This window comes from Equus asinus, chromosome 6 (genome assembly GCF_041296235.1).
Source record: "Equus asinus isolate D_3611 breed Donkey chromosome 6, EquAss-T2T_v2, whole genome shotgun sequence".
Lineage (NCBI taxonomy): Eukaryota > Metazoa > Chordata > Mammalia > Perissodactyla > Equidae > Equus > Equus asinus.
The window spans coordinates 15,447,029-15,464,340 of NC_091795.1; the positions used below are offsets into that span (position 1 = coordinate 15,447,029).

Genomic DNA, 17,312 nt, shown 5'->3' on the forward strand with positions numbered 1-17,312 from the left:
ATTCAGGGGCACAAGAGTCTTGATGCTGACTCAGCTTGGAGGCTGCACCACGTTCTGAAGTGACCACAGTGACTGCTAGGACCCAAGGATGATCAGGAAGGCCCTGGGAATCCTCCAGTTCCCATCTGGGGCGGGGGGACCATTGGAAATAAGGGTCATGCTGTGCTTTGCTCTGTCCGCAACCTGCCAGCCCAGCATTCAGGTTCCTGCGAGGGTGCAGCCCGCTTCCTAGCATGTGGATGGGCAGTGCCACCCACCTATCTGTCTGCCACACTGGTGCCACTTCAGAAGGGCCTTCGGCACTTTCTCCAGGGCAGCCATGAACCTCATACAGGACTGAAGCCCCCTGTGCACTTACCCCAGGGCTCAGTGCAGCAGGAGAAAAGTGGGTTTGTGGAGGGAAGGCAGTGTCTTCATGACAGAAGTGGACGAGCATCCCAGGCAGGGGGCCCCTCTGAGGAGGGCTGAGGACAGAGGGTGCCAGAAAGCCCGAGAGATGACGCCAGAGACGGGGACTGTGTGTGCACCACTGTGGGCAGCCCTGGGAGTGGACATCAAAATACAAGGTGGGGGGTGCCAGCCCATTTCAACGAGCGTTCACCAGAGCTTGGAGGGGACATCAGGTCAGTTCTCAGGAATTGGACCAGCTGGTCAGCTGGGTGCTTTGTATCAGCCAGAAAAGGACATCGTGGGCTCTCTCTTCAAGGCCCCCTCAGGCCCCAGGCCTTAACAGCATCAAGATCAGTGGTTCCAATGCTGGCTGCACATCAGAGTCATCATCCCCACAGATTCTGGTTGGTGGGTCCAGGGTGAGCCCTGGACAATGGGAGCGTCAAAGGCTCTAGGTGATTCTCATGCGTGGCCTCCATGGAGAACACTTTGTTCTAGGGCAGTGCTTCTCAAACTTAGAAGTGCTTGTGAATCTTGTTAAAATGAAGACTCTCATTCGGATGACGACAATAGGCTGGTCCACAGACCATAACTTGAGTAGCAGGGGTCCAGATCTGCACTGTCCAACATGGAACCATTAGCTGCATGTGGCATTTAAATGTAAACTTAAATGAATTAATATTAGATTTAAAAATTCAGTTCCTCAGTCACACTGGCCACATCTCAAGGTTTCCGTAGCCACATGTGACTAGCTGACAGCACAGAGAACATTTCCATCATTGCAGAGTTCTGTTGAATGGTGCTCATCTGGATAATGCTCTCTTTCATTAGCAAGTAGGGTGGGCGAGGGGGCAGCAATAGAAAAGGCAAGTGGACACAGAACCCCAGGGTGCCTCAGAGGGCCGAGGGGAAGTGAAGAGGATGGGAACGGTCTGCTGACTGCTGGTGGGGGCGGACGTCCTGGGGAGAGCCCTCGCCCCCTCTGGCAGCTACCTTGCCTGATTGCAGCGTCAAAACAGCTCCGTGGTATAAACTTGCCTCATTTCTCTATGTGGACAGGGAGCTAGACTCTTCTGGTCGCTATCCAAGCACCGAGGGAGTCCCGATTATCTTGGAGTGGTTTTTTTTCACTTTTTGTTGAAGAATGATATCCATGCAGAGAAGCGCACAGACCATATGTGTGCAGCTCAGTGAGTTTTCATACAGTGAACACACCAGACCAAGAAACAGAATGAGACCAGTACCCCAGAGGCCCCTCCTGTGCCCCCTTCCAACTGGCCCTGGAACTCCTTCCTGGACTGTAGGCCCTGGGTTAGCTGTTGAAGGATCTCTCTATTCCTGATTGCTCTAGCAGCAGAGCCTGTGTGCAGTGTGCTGGAGAGGTGTGTTAGATTAGAAACATCCTTCCTCTGTGCAGACTCAGCATCTACCACGGGCCTGGTGCCTAGTGGGCACCACCAGCTACAGTTGATTCTCATTATTCACAGTAGTTACGCTCTATGAAGTCACCCCACACACTGAATTAGTGAATGCTGAACCATTGCTCCTAGGGGAAATATAGAGTCAGGTTCCTACGAGCCTCTGATCACAACATTTTTGTCAACTGATTAATACATACCCTTGTTTGTGTGTGTTTCTGTTTAAAGAAACCTTATCTAATATGTATTGTTGATCCATTAACGTCCAGCTCACAGCCAATGGCACTATAATTCATGCCTGAACGAAGCTTATATAACACACCTACTTTCTCCTCAAGGCACATCGCAGCCTTCTTGTGCTAATTAGGAACACCAGACAGCACTTCAACGCTAGATGTGGGGTCTATTTTAGACAGTAAAATCACCAACAAAGACACAAAAATGCAAAAAATGTGGCACTAAGTATGCTGTGGAAAGGACACTTGTTTACAGTATGAGAGTGGAAACAAGAAAGGAACAGAGTGTCCCTTGTTTGACGTCAGCTGGGAACATGCTTATCGGGGGGACTCAAATTTTTCCCTGCTCTGAGCAAATCTGCAAACGACCATGAAGGATCACGATTACTGATTTGGGGTTATAAGTACATTTTAGTGAGAAGGTGAATTTTCAAATAGAGAATTCGTGAACGATAAGGCCTGACTGTATTTGTCGAAAGAAGAAAGGAGGACAGAGCTGATGAAGAGCGACTGCAGACTTTGCCAGCATGTATTGATCAGGAGCTGTCTGTGTAAGCCGAGACTGACAATAGATCAATAAGCGCTTAAAAAAGAAAACACCCTCAACTTTCATACAGGAAGCCTGACATAAACCCTCAGCATGGGTGAGGCTCCCCCAAGCCCAGCGGTTCCCTTAGCATCTTTCTGCACACATCGTTGCCTCCGTGTCAACCAGGGCCACAGCAAAGGACCTGAAAGGAAGGCAGAAAGGGAGGACTGCTGCTCGGATATTGAAGCGCCGAGGTGCTGTTTTGGCCTCAGCGAGTTACGACAAACAGCGATGATGCCTCCACTTTAGATCAGAAATCTTAGAGAGCAAGATCAGGCCTCTCCTTCCACAGAAAGTGTTTTGGGGAGCTGGGAACAAGCTGTTGATATGTGTTTTTAAGATGACAGCATAATGGAAAAAGATTGGAAGGAGTGTGCCAGAGTTTTAACACAGCTCTCTTGGGTGGTTGATTTATGGAAAACTTGTTCCTTCTTTATACTTTTATCTGCTTTCTGAATGTGTACAGTGTGCATGGGTACTTTTATAAACAAGAAAAACCTTTTCTGAAAGGAAAAAGATTCTTTAAAATTGCTGCTTCAAAAAATAGCAGCATATATCACATTTTTAAGAGGCATGAGAGCCCTGCTGCCCTGCGGTGTGTTAGCTTAGAGCAGAGTGTCTGCTTTACTCTCTCCGCCAAAGGGCAAGAAACCATGCTAGTTTACATTGTACACTTCATTGCCTCTCACTCAGAGGACAGTGTTGTTGACAACACTCAGCTTCCAGACTCACAGCTGTGTCCTGCCCGGCATGGGTGTACCCACCAGTGGAGTCCCACCCTCATCCCATCAGTGGGTCATTCTAGAAGTCTTTTTGAATGAAAGAAACAGTACCTTCAGGCTAAATTTTAATAGGACCAGAAAATAGGTAACCATCACCAATCAGTAAGTCGAAATGAAGTGATTAGAGGCATCTGTCTCACAGAGGAGTGAGAAAATGGTTTAGAAATGGTTTAAAATTGAGAATTTTCTGAATGGTTAATTTCAGGTCTTCCTGAATACAAATAGCTTGGTTAAAACACCAGAAACTGATTTTTCTCCCCATTGTATTTAGAGTTCCATGTGAGCAGGTGTTTATATGGAGTAGGCTCCAGGGAAGATGGATAAAAATTGATCCACCATCTTGGGCAGTGTGTTGCCACATCGGAGCCTGCCTGCCTGCCAGCCAGGCTCTCCACGACACACAGCATCTACACAGAGGAGCAGAGCGCCATTCTAGAGGGTGGGACTTCAGGGTTCACCCGGGGACTTGGGCCGGGCTCCTCCATGACATGGGCAACGTGGCCTTACTCAGACTCTGCTGGTCCTCACAACCTGCCCAGCCCATGCTGGGTACAGCGGATACAGAGGTCACCTTCTGGGCTCACAGGGAGACAGGCACACGCACAGATGCAGGCTGTGCAGAATCAGTCTGCAGGAACTGCTGTGGACCACGTCCTTGGGATCCTAGAGTCAGCCTGGCTGCCTGGCCCAGCAAGAGGCTGGAGGGCAACCCAGTGCCTGCTATGGTTTTCTTATCAGAACAGAGGACAAGTGCTTCTTCACGGGAATGGCTCACTGGTCTCCATTGTGTCCTGGGTTGGATTTGACCAAAGTCTATATCTCTCCTCAAGTGGGAACGGTAGTAACACCACCAGCAATGACAACAAAATAACAACAGTGTCAGTTGGGGGAGCAGCTAACACGGTGCCAGGTGCTGCACTGTGAGCTTTCCAGGGATTATCTCAGCAAATCTCCACAGTCACAGTAGGAGATGTAGGCGATGCGAGCTCAGCGAGCTGAGGAGTCAAAAGAAAGATTTCTTGGACTCTCAAGGTCTGGCAGTAGTGCTCTTTCATTCAGAGAATAGCGTGGAGTAGCATGGGGACAGGACCCATGGGCAGTGAAGAGCTGCAATGGGTTGAGGGTAGGGCTAAATTTGTAAGGCATAGGTGTGTGAGTTATTTCTTTACAAGACAAAGGAAAGATCATGAAAAAAATCGTTAAAATGGTGTCAGTGCAGGTGGGATCTGGTTATTGGGTGGTCCTATAACTTCGGATAAGAATCAGATCGGATCAGGTCAGGATGTCCTATGCTTCCTGGAGGATGATATAAATCAATATGTAGGGCAGGACCCCTTGGGCTTCTCTCCCTGGGGCAGCCTTGATCCTCATCATAAAATCCCCCTGAACCCATTTGGCCCCGAAATCTTTTGGGGATATGGACGATGGTCTACCTTCTGTAGAGCTGTCCCTAAATGGGCCATAAGGATACAGGCAAGAAGTTCAATGGACTGGAAGGTTGCACCCGCGGAGTCCAAGGCTGACAAGGTGTACAGATCCTCTGGAGATGAGAGAATCATTTGATGAGAAAGTTGTCCAGGAGGCGAAACTTTGTTGACATATGGAAGACAAACAACAAAATAGACAACAAATTGTAATAAGAAATATAAGCAGTATTAACCCAATGAATAAGGCTTTGACTGTGATCCAGAGACCTGGTCCTGACCAGGAGTTCAACCAATCATTTAGGGATAGGATAGGGTCAGACATGGATTTAATTTGGTGACTCACATCAGATAGGAAATTTGTTTAGGGCTTCCATGTGCCAGATGACACTTTCGATTCCTAATTGAGGAAGGAAAATTGAGGCAAGGTGATCATATCAGTGGAAGACAGAATGGGTCCAGCGTTGTCGTAGGTTGCGTAGGTTAGCAGGAGGAGATATAGTAAGTATAGTCCTAGCTTACATCCACACGAAGCCTAGGGTGCATCGTCCAATCTATCCAGGCAGCAGCCAAGGCCATAAGTGGGAGCCACATAACTGTTGAGTGCCGTTGGGGGCTAACCAACGTATGCTGGGCCATCTATCCCAGTCAGTCCTAAACTAATCAGTGTTTTTTAAGGCTATGATATGAGAACACGTATAATGGGGAATTTGTCCCATAGGTCGGGTGCCATTAGGCCACGTATCACAAGTGTGATTGGTTTGTTCCCATCATAGAGTGACCTTTTGACTGAGTTGACCACTAGTAGGAGTGAGCCAAATATATTTGTCCCAACTTTGATGCAGTCCATCCTGTGTGTATCGATAGGTTGGGGACTTTACCTTTGGAACTTTTTGTTTATGATCCACCAGTGACAAGGCAAATTTAGTTAGTATTTGGGCAATAGAGTTGAAGAAAAAGGTTTGATTGTGGCCAGGGAGCTCCCAGGTATCAGAGACAGATGGCCACAAGGAGACATTATGATTAGTAATAGGTGAATCTTGTAGAAGAGAGGAAGTAGAATCTAATATCCATGAATGTGTGCTATAGCTTCTACTGAAACATCATTTTTCTCTCTGAAATCATCCTCATTTTTACAAAAGATAGCCAAATTAAGATTAGTTTGCAAAATAAGTGTAGTTTCAGTAAAACTTGGTCCAATTATTTACATAAGTGCAGCAAGAATAGTAATTGAGCTTATAGGCTGTTTTACATCTGTTTTGCTGGAATTTTTTATGAGGAATCTCAGATTGAACTTTAAAGCCTCTTGAGGCCTGAAAAGCCAAGCCAAGGACTTGCCGTCAGATTTTGCCTGCAATACCTATAGATTTGGGTGGATTCCTGTCTTCTCGAGGTCCCCCAAAATATTTTGAGGTTCCTTGCATCTGCCAGATAAGTGAGCTTCCTTACTTACCTGGTAAGAGTGCTGGAATCTCTGTAAACAAGGTACCAGGCCAATATTTCCACGTGGCTTTATTCCAGAAAGTCAACCTTATTCCTCAAAAGTGGTATTGTCATATCTGAGTCTGTATGTTTCTCTCAAATGACATTCCAGTCAAAGGTTTGGTAATATAACCAATGTGTCCTGTTATAAGGAGAACAGATTCTTATTGAACTTACGCAAATAACTAAATAACCATACTCACTCACAAAGAGTTTTCAAATTCTGGAGGGATCAGGTAGGGAGAAAAAGATAAATGTTTCAGTTCTGCTCACAAAGGTATAATTTCAAATTGCTATAAGTCATAGTTAGCATAAGTTAGCATAAGAAAAAAGAAAGATTTCCTTAAATCTGAGAAAACAAAACAGAATGTCAAAAAATCAACAATATTTCAAACAAAAATTATAAAAAATTATAATCATCCTCATCAGTTCATACAGTCCTGTGTAATGGATTCTTGATCTTAATCTTCTGTTAGCAGTTTTATGAGGTCTCAGTGTCTCCATTAGAATTCTGTAATTTCTTACGCAGTTCAGTGTTACAATCTGGAAGTTTATCAGAAAACTGTATTTTAAAATTCTGTGTCAGAATCCTTTCCATGAATTTCTCTGAAGACGAAACATATTTGCAAAAGCAAAAAGCATCAGAGTAAAACAGCAACTATCTGCAAATGACAAAAGACTCAAAAGGGCAATTGACAAACTTGGCTACTTCTGTGACGTACAACACTTCTGTAGATGATAACTAGAATTATGACTGATAACCAGGACAGATCAAAATTTTAGGAATGTTATATAATTTTAAAACACCTATATCAGTAACATTTACCCACATAATACCACCTAGGAAAGTTTATCATTACTTATTTGACAATGCTTGCCATGTAGTTTAATAGACCAAATAAAAGTTTTCAAGTTTTTGGTTTTACAGAAGGTCCAGGTTCTGCTGAGGTCCAGCCTGAACTTAACCTCGACTTGGTGACAACAGAGGAGGTGACAAATGAAACAGACAAAGAAAGGAAAAGAAGAGATCAGGCCTCAGCCTCACGGCCTCTTCCCAAGGGTTATCAGGATGAGGGTCATACAACAGTTCCCGTGCTGGGGCACACAACACCGGCAGGACAGTTCACAAAATAAATCACAGGTCTCCTACCCTCATAACCGACTCAGCAGGTGCCTAAAATACTCAACGAGTCAACCACCAAGAGAGGGCACCCGACTTGGGGTCGCCAGGGTGGTCAGGCCCAGAAACCGAAGTGGGGGCTCCCAGGGGTGGAGCCTTTGACGCTTTAAAGATTTCTTTCTCGGTTGCAAAGCTCAAAAGGAGACCAAAATGGCCACTGTAACTTTGAGATGAAAGAAAAGAGTCCATTACCGTGAAAATCCCCCCTGAACCTGGGGTATCGTCCTACCCGTCGTTCCTCCTGTGGGGTTCCTGTAGTAAGGGGTGATGTGGGCCTCCCTCTGTATTGCATCCCTTGTATATCTTCCCTATTATGCCTGGCAGTGATAGGTGCCTGGTGAATGGTCTCAGAGCTAAAAGAATAGAGAAAAACTGAAGCATTTTCTGCTGGTCTGGGGATATTCTACCCAATTGCGTCCTGGAGCCATTCTCCCAAAAGGGGTTCCCATACTCAACCAAAGTTTTGGAGTTGGTACTTTCCTTGAACTGGAGTCCCGATTGGGACTTTCCTGTGGTTCAGAGTGTGGTCAGGAGCCATAGGGAGGGATTCCAATCCAGCCTTAGGAAAAGAAACCTGCCACGGGAGTCTTGGACATTGGCAACCATCCTAATGACTTAAGTGGTCGACCCGTGCCCATGTAAAATTTATATATTAGAGATAGGATTAGGAAGGAATGGATTAATTCATTCTTCATGACCCTTAGGCTTAAGGTACTGATTCTCTTTGTGCTGAATGCCATGATTTGCCCCATAGAGTAGCCATGGGCAGCAAACTTGGATTCATACAGCTGTCCGAGAAAGTTCCTGATGGAGAAATGAATTTAGATCCATCCTTGAAAAAGAGGAAGGCACAAGGAAGAAAAAGCGCACTTACCAGAACATAAGCTCACAAGCCAATGAAGCAAGACCCCCATATGGGCCACCAGAAGAAATGATGTGGGGTCAGCGAGCCAAGGAGTCGAAAGAAAGATTTCTTGGACTCTCAAGGTCTGGCAGTAGTGCTCTTTTATTCAGAGAATAGCATGGAGTAGCATGGGGACAGGACCCCTGGGCAGTGAAGGGCTGCAACATGGGGGCAGGACCCCTGGGCAGTGAAGAGCTGCAGTGGGTTGAGGGTAGGGCTGAATTTATAAGGCATAGGTATGTGAGTTATTTCTTTACAAGACAAAGGAAAGATGATGAAAAAAATCGTTAAAATGATATGAGTGCAGGTGGGATCTGGTTATTGGATGGTCCTATAACTTTGGATAAGAATCAGATCAGGTCAGGTCAGGACATGCTGTGCTTTGCGGAGGATGATACAGATGGGTATGTAGGCAAGGACGCCTTGGGCTTTTCTCCCTGGGGCAGTCTTGATCCTCATCAGTAGGTACTGCTGTTTTCCTCATTTTACACTGAAATCCAGTCACAAAGAGTTTCTGGAATTTGCCCAAGAGCACGTTGCTGGCCTGAGGCCTTAACTCTAGAGTAGGAGGCCCCAGGGCCACATCATGAGCCTCTCTGTTGCATGGCCCCAGGCAGGAAGTGGTCCTCATAACCGCAGCCCAGTGAACCAACCCAGAGAGCAGGAGCTCTTGGAAATTAATGCTTGAGCAATAAATATACTTTCAAACTAAATCCTTCAGGTTGGGGAGCATGTTAAGATGAAGGATGGAGTCTGGAGAAAAGCAAACTTATAAACTCCTCAGAGCCTCCCCATTTGAAGTCATCATGTCTTTACAAAAACAAAAAAAATTATTTTCCCTGATCAAAAGTTGTCTTCATATGAAATTAAATTATTTAGGATGAGCCTTGTGGCTGTTACAGCTTCCCGCATCTGAAGCATTCTGCCTTCGGAAAGTTTCGGTCTACATATGCTGCCTTTCTTTCCAGGGCACTTGTGTTGTGGGGAGTCAGTTTCTTCCAGACTCTCAGTAAAGGGGGTCACACAGATACAGACGTGAATTGCTGGCTTCCTGTGCATGAGAAATGCTGCTGGGCTGTTCCTTGCAAACCCAGGCCCACCTGATAGCTTAAACCTGTTGTCATGTTGGGAGGAGAAATTGAGATGTCAGAGCCCTTTAGCCAAATCCCCAGGAGATGACGGTTATCTGTGTGTTGAAGCAGAAAGAGGTGAACGAAGAATTGTTTTCAACTCCTTTTGTTTAGTCTGATACCACATCTACGTGATCCTGGGATTAGTGACATTTTGAACGTGTTTAATCTCAGAAGCTGTTTTGTGGTGGAACCTTACCCTAAATGTTTCTGCTATAGAGCTGTCCCATTGTAGGGTCTTTGGCCCCTGAACCCTGCCTCATCTCCACAGTCCCTGTCTTCGTTCTCCTCTCCTTCCCTCCCCTTGTGGAGTATGGCACACACCCCACAGCCCTTAACCCCTCTGTGGGTACTAAGTGCAAGGGGTGGGGGTGCAGATCAGGGTGGCCGCCTAGGCCTTCTGTCACAGAGCAGAATGGCTTATCACCCAGTGCTCTCTGCCTGTGCTCACCTGCTTACCGGTAGGTTACACGAGACCCCAGGTGGAATCTCAGGCCTCTCGGAACCATAGGAGAAAGCTGCTGCAGTGGCTTTTGTCCCTTCTTTGTGGTGTCTGGAACCCCGTCCACCACTCCTGCACCCTCCACCCTTGAGGCTGGCCCTGGGCAGTCCTTAGAAAGGGTCTGGAGGTCTCAGCTCTGGCCCATTTGCATTCCTGATGAGGAAGAAAGTGGGAAAGGGGAGTACAGAATATAAGGAAAGACCACCACTCAGTGAAAAGAAGTGGGAACCAAAAGATATAGAAACAGTTGGTGAAAGATCTTGGCCATGTGCCTGGCCCAGCCCTTGGGGCCACTGTGATTGTGAGTTGCTTTGTCCCACGCTGGCACAGCCTGGCCCCACTGTCATGCTCACTCATTCCTCTGGGTCTGCCCATGAACACAGACACATGTACACATAAACACGCAAAGTACAGCCCGAAATATTGCATCACAGACAGGCAACGTGGCAAGTGACCCCCCCATGCTGGGGATGAAATCTGGATGTAAGGAAAAGGAAAGTCACCTCCTGCCAAGCTGAGCCTGGTTGTATCGTTTACAGGACTGCAGTTCCCATGAGCAAACAGGAAGGAAGAATAGGACTTGCCTCAGTTCCCTGAGATGTCAGCCTCAAGCCTGGCCCATGGAGGTCCCCAGCCTCGGTCCACCCTTGGGGCCCCCAGTCTCGCTCTAGGGCCACCTCTCACTGTGGTCCCCAGGAACGCCACATGTTCCCTGTTCCGTATGATCTTCTCCAGTGATTTTTAAAATACTTTTTTTTGGCTCTGATAGGGTAATCAAGTGCATGGCATAGGAATTGACTAGAGCTATGTCATGTGACATGAGCGCCAAGCACTCCACACTGGGCTGCAAGCAGGCTGAGAGCCAGCCTGAGGGGCCCTTTGAGGGGCCGGGGCTGCCTTGGTGTTTCACAACTAACATTCTGCCTCTAGTTTAAACCCTGGGATGGAAATTTCCTGTCCATGTACACTTAGTCTGGACAGAGTGACTCAGATGATCTTGTTTACTGAGGGAGTGAGTTTAACCCAGGAGTGAAACCCCTCTCTCCATCTGCCTGGGGTGTGGCAAAGGTGCCTGACCAGCACGCACTGGGCAGAGCTGAGAGGACAGCACAGCCAGGCATCGTGGGCCAGGAGAGTGATGACTGGTCACTGAGTGTGAAGAAAAGACCGAAGAAGAAGTGAAAGGAACCTTGTAAGAAAAGTCCAGAAAGACAGAGACTCTGAGGACTCTCTGGATGAGGGATTGAGAAGGAGGGATGAGAAATGCAGACTTCCTATAAAACGTGCAACCACCCAGCACCTTCATGTGCCAGGCAGTCACCGGGCTCTCTGGACAAGAAATAAAATGTAAAATTACGTTGTGAGTGAGTTAATAGTAGAACAGTAGCTGGCACGTCGTCCATGGCTTGTGTTTGTTAAATAAATAAGAAGTTCTAATGACCAAAAGCATATGTCAGTGGGGCAGATGGTGAGCCAGCAAGTATTTCTAGTACCAAACGGTGGGGTAAATTTCTCAAGAGAGTCACAAAGAATTAGAGCGGGAGCATGTCCAGCTAGGCTGACCAGAGCAGGCTTCGTGGAGGAGGTGGCATCAGGCAGGGCCATCCCAGGGGGGCAAGCAGGGATGATTCCGGAACAGGGTGTCCAGTCCCTCGTCACCTCCCCTGGACCGTGGCCACAGCCTCCCTCCGCACCTCCCAGCCTCCCATCCCTCCCCAGTGAGACTTAGCGTCCACAGCACCTGTGGTTTAAGCCCCGTGACTCCACATTATGGACGGGAAAAAGGCCAGGAAGACCCTTCTCAGTGGGCCCCACCTGCCCTTCAGCCCTCTGGGCTGGGCTGCCCACAGTTCTGCCTTCTGCCCCCGGAGGCCTTTCCTTGCTCCTCTGCTCAGCCTGGAAGAAAGGTTGGTTCTCCTTCTCCAGGTCCCACCCCAACAGCACCCACACCCCCTACCCACTGGTGTTAGGCCCTGTGTCCACACAGCACTTGGTAAACGGTAGTGCTTTCCAGTTTCCACCATGGTTACTTGTTTGTACAGAGCCTCTTCTGCTAGACTTTGAGCTTTTTGAAGGAACAATTTGTTGTTTATTTTTCCACCTAGCATTTAACGCAGTCATTGGCCGTAGCAAACACTGAATGAATGAATGAAAGGAAGGAAGGAAGGGAGTTAGGAGGGAAGAAAGAAAATGTGGAGCAGGGGAGTAGAAATGTTGGACTCTGGCTAAGAACAGAAAGTAGGGCTGATTGTACATTTGGAAGTAATCTGAGCAAATGTGAGTGTTGAAATCAGGAATGGAACACAGAGAACATTTTGGGAAGAAGAGATGAAGGCTAAGGGTTGGGGACAGGAGGAGTGCCCAGGTTTAGGAGCAGGTGTCTGACAAGGACATGGAGAGGGCTCCCCCAAGGAGGACAAGCCCCCTCAGTGGGGTTGTGTGGGCGCAGCAGAGCTGCAGGGGGCGTGGCGCAGGTTGAGAACGGGAAGGACCCCGGGATCGGTGGTTCAGTGGGTGGGCCAATGGAGAGAGCAGTGTTGATGTTATGGCTGGGTCAGGAATTAGCCGAAGAGACACAGGCAGAGGCTGTTTGAGCTGTGGGTAGACGAGAATGGAGAAGTGGAGCTTCAAGGAGATGGCCAGGCTCAGCGGAGACATTTTCCTTTGAGCTGGAGACCCAGGCATTTTGCACAGCAGCAGGGAAGAAGTCAGTGGCCAGGGAGAGCCAGAAGAGGCAGGAAGGGACAGGGATGAGTCAAAGAGATGGAGTGGAGTTGCCAGGGGACCAGTGGGGTGGAGGCCTCCAGGAGCAGCCAGGAGAATAGCAGAGCCATTCCCAGCTACAGGCCAAGAAGAGGTCAGTGGGTGTGAAGCCAAAGGCGCTTCTCAGTTCTGCCAGGAGACTAAAGCTGCAGAGCAGTGGCTCCTGTCCCTGCCCCTCCTTGGTGTCCAGGGGACTGAGAGAAAAGGACTCCGGGTTGAAATGGAGGCAGAAGCAAAAACAAATAGAGTAATATCCTATACACGCCGGAGCAAGGGGTGGCGTAGGTCAGGCCACAGAGAACCATGACACTAACTCGTCCTGGACATCTGCATGTGTTGCTGTGAGCTGGGCGCCGCCTTCAGCAGGCTGACCAAGGTGCACCGGGGAGAAGGGAAATAGGCAAGGGCCAGGGGTCGGGGTGTGCAAATAGGCTTCTGTCTGCTCCGTGTGGGGGCAGGCACACGCACACATCCAGAGAGGCGGGCTCGTGGGGGACCTCTGGGCTCAGTGTACTTCTGATATGCCTGTGAGAAGCCACTTATTTAATCCAGAGGTTTCCTTGTAAAAAAGAAGCTCGCTTCTTTTTTCTGTTGATGAAAGTAATAAATTCTCATCACAGAAAATATGAAAATACAGTAGAGTTGAAAAGTAAGGTGGAAAATGACCCACAGTTTTACTACCCAGAGGTGAGCACAGCGAACATGGAAGAAAATCCAACAGAACGTTAAGGTTTTAAAGGCGCTATTTCTCTTCTCTCTAGAATGTTAAGGAAAACAACTGTGGCTGGTTTTGGTGTCACCCCTACAAAGGGAAGGTGATGCTTACAGTTTTTTAAAGAAAAGAGAATAATAGTGTGTCTACAACTTCCAAGCAAATGGGAATCAGGTAGTTTGTGCTGGTCCAAAATGGCAGGCTTGTGTGGAAGAAACCTTGTATATTTGTGTACTTTTGTCTCATTCCAGAAACTATGCTGTAGGAGGACGTTGGCTTTAAAGTGTGCACATAGGAGCTGTTGCACTTAAGTTTTTGTGGCTCAGACTAGAGGAGCATAATCTCTTCGATGCGTCTTTAAATGAGAAAACAAAGTCCCCTGAAGAAAAGTAGTCGTCTCCCTAGAGAGGCTCCCAGACCCCTCCCCCTCTCGCCCCTGCAGAGTGCTCTCTGTCGGGGAGAAGCCAAGGGTGAGACTAAAGAGGGGCTAGGACTAGGAGGTAACCTTGTGTCTTTACCCGCAGAGAAGGGCTTGCCTCCCGCAGCAGCGGAGCCCGGAGCCGAGGGCCAGCCTGCGCCACTCTGGATCACCATGGCTCGGCAGAAGCGGCGAGGTGCCCCGGAGCAGCCTCCCAACCAGGAAGACAGGCCTGGGGCCCGGCCCCTGAAGTCGGAAGTAGGAAAGCAAGCCAAGGCACCGGAGAGAGCCCAGGTGCTTAGAGCAAACACTGTCTGTCTGTGCAGGTGCAGGAGAGAGCAGCTGGCTGGGCTGGGGGCCGCGCGCCCGCGATGCCCATCCATCCTGCATGGTCATTGCTGAGACCATTGCCTCTGATGACGGCTGCTGTCTGCCGTTTGCATGGGTCGGGCTGTTAGGGAGGCAGACAAGCGGATGGATCTCTTAGGCAGTGGAGACAGCTCTCTGCTCCCTGCCTCCTAGGCAGTGCAGCTGAGCATCTGAAGAAATGGCACAGGGTTAAAGTAACTTCTTGGCTAGACACACTGTAACCATGTCCACATCCCCATCTCAGCTCACTGCACAGTGATGGACGAGCCCTGTTTTTGCTGCTATGCTGGCCATTTGCTGGGGCTCCTTTTTCCTCACTTAGGACTGCAGAGCTGGAACCCAGGGTTCCATTTGGCACTCTGGACTGAAGACAACCTTCTCAAACCCAAACAGCTATGCTTAGAAGCAGGCTGAGGCTAGCAGCTTTTGTATTCCCCCAGTGCCCACCACGGTAAACCCATAAGCATATGTCAGCCATGTGGGGAATGAGCCTGAGCTGCAGTAGGACCTGCTTCCCTTCGTTTTAACCAAAACCTCGATTGTACCCACACTTGAAAACCCTCCTGCATGCTTAGGGAGTTTACAAGACAAGTATTAACCAGTGATCCCAGTTTGGGGCATCATACCAAGCATCCTAAAAATCTCCAAATTATTTCCAAACACAATTCATTTTGACTTTGAAATGGAACCCCTGCCATCCAACATCTGGGGCCGAGGCCAGGTGCGGGAGAGAGCAGACATTAGGACGCCCTTGTATGCACAGCCTGAGGCCCCCCACTAGCATGAGCTCCAGCATCCTGAAGGCTCAACATCAGGGAGTACACAAATGAGAGCTCCCAAGAAAGTGCCAGCGACAGGATTCATGTTGGCAGAGACACCCTGTGGCTCATTACCGTTGGTCACCTTTGCCCCCATCTGAGTCTCAGGTGACCAGACAACATGTGTTCCCTTCTTGTGTCCTAATAGGAGCCCATGAAGCAAGCCGACTTTGTCCGCAGCAAATCTTTCCTGATAGCCCCTGCTAAGCCATCTGTGGACCGGAGGGAGGGGACGAGGCTCCGTCTCCAGGAGGGGCTGCAAAGAGGGATCTCATTGTCCCATCAGAACTTGGGTATGAGACCTGCAGATGTTACCGAACGCCTTGAAATACGTTTCCGGGATTGGTCTTGCTTTTTTTATTTTGTTTTTCTGAATGACTTGCTGCATTGATTTTTTGAACAGCTTTTATTGAGATATCATTGACATGGCATAAAACTCATCCATTTTAAATGTACAATTCAGTGAGTAAATGTTGACAATGAGTGTTTGTTTACGAGTTGCACAACCATCACGATCCAATTTCAGAACCTTTCCCTCACCCTAAAAGGCAACCTCATGCCCATTTACAGTCGTTCACCATTCCCACCCCCAGCTCTAGGCAACCACTAATCTACTCTCCGTCTCTATATATTACCTTTTTTGGACATTTCTCATAAATGGAATCATAAAATAAGTGTTCTTTTGCATCTGGCTTCTTTCACTGAGCATGATGTTTTTACATTCATCTCCGTTGTTGCGTGTATCTGTATTTTTTATTTATTTTTCATTGTGGCAAAATAAACATAAAATTTACTGTCTTAACCATTTTTAAGTCTACAGGTCTGCAGTGTTAAGAATATTCACACTGTTGTGCCACCAGCCTCCAGAGTTCCTGCAGTTTTTTTCTGGGAAAATCTCTCACCTCTCTGCCTTGCTGGAACTGTCTGAACTGCTCTTAAGTCTTTTTATCACATAAATTATTCTATACCTAAATCTTCTTTACATGGTTACACATTGACGGATTTTATCTTTGAGACCACAGTTGAGACCTTAATGTATATTTTAAAGAAAAGCAAGAGGCTTAAGTGAAAATCCAAACTCACCGGTCATGTTTCTGTTTGTTTTGTCGTCTTTCCAGCAGCTCAGTCTGCAATAATGATGGAGAAAGAATTGCATCAGCTGAAGAGAGCCAGTTATGCCAGTACAGATCAGCCATCCTGGATGGAACTTGCCAGAAAGAAATCTCAAGCTTGGAGTGACATGCCCCAAATTATAAAATAGGTTGACAGTGTGCTGATAAAGAATGTCCACTACTTTGACGGGTCACTAAGTTAAAAACTGCCGCTAAATCAAGGCAAGCAAACCATGAAACTTAAGAGTGATTTTGTCATCAAGTTATGGGAGAGCAAGCTCGGGGAAGAGGAAGGAACCAGGCAAACAAGGAGAACAGACACACAGCCACAGGCCTGGGCCAGAGGTGGCCGCGAACAAGAACACCATTGAAAAGGGCCAGGAACAAGGTCCTGTGCCCAAAGGTATGAATGTGAGTCTTTCAGAATTCCCTTGATAAACGGGGCCTGGACAAGGAAGAAAATGGAAATGAAATGCTGACGCATAACTGGGACACACCTCCAAGGCCAGAAGAGAGGGCATTCCGGGAGAACGTGTGTCTGTGCTTCCACCTGAAATCCGCTTGCGTCTCTGGTCGTCGTCTTGCCTGTCGATCCCATCTTCTCCTTTCATGTTTACTATTAGGCATGATGTTTATGGTAAAACAGGGATGCCATTTTCAAGAGCAGCTATAAAACCATCAGTTTTCCTGAAGATAGCCACTCTAAGAAGGAGCAGAAGGAACATAGCAGAGTTCATCAGTTCATAGACTGTTTCCAAAAATGATTTTTAAATTTTTCCACTAGGCATCTGTGTCCTTAACCATTGCACAATGCATTGCCTGTTCAATAAAAGGTTTTAACCATGCTTCTGTCCCATGTGTAAATGTTATTCTACTCACATTTAGAGAATGTGCTCCAGCACTGAGTTAAATGCAACGTATGGAGTTTCACTTAATATATAGCTCGTTTAATATCTCAGTCGGAGTTTGGGTTTTTGAGAATTTTTTTTCCAATAAAATTTTGGTGTCCAGTTTTGGAAATGAGAAGATAATGTAAATTTCTTTCTCTTTACATCTATTTGGTACAACATATTAAAAATGTAA

General features: G+C 47.5%; 1 protein-coding gene across 9 annotated transcripts in view; it reads left to right on the top strand.

The window, feature by feature from the left end:
- The window catches only part of CRACDL (CRACD like), a 135,794-nt gene extending 118,720 nt beyond the window's left edge, over positions 1 to 17,074 (top strand). For 4 of the 9 annotated variants that reach the window (XM_044772957.2, XM_070511670.1, XM_070511671.1 and 1 more), the window contains 3 exons: positions 14,037 to 14,224; positions 15,266 to 15,410; positions 16,236 to 17,074. In XM_044772957.2, the coding sequence (XP_044628892.1) occupies positions 14,037 to 14,224; positions 15,266 to 15,410; positions 16,236 to 16,378 (476 nt within the window). In that variant the 3' untranslated portion in view covers positions 16,379 to 17,074. The remainder of the gene's footprint in view (positions 1 to 14,036; positions 14,225 to 15,265; positions 15,411 to 16,235) is intronic. The other 5 variants (XM_070511669.1, XM_070511673.1, XM_070511672.1 and 2 more) reach the window with 5 other exon arrangements.
- The last annotated feature ends 238 nt before the right edge of the window (positions 17,075 to 17,312 follow it).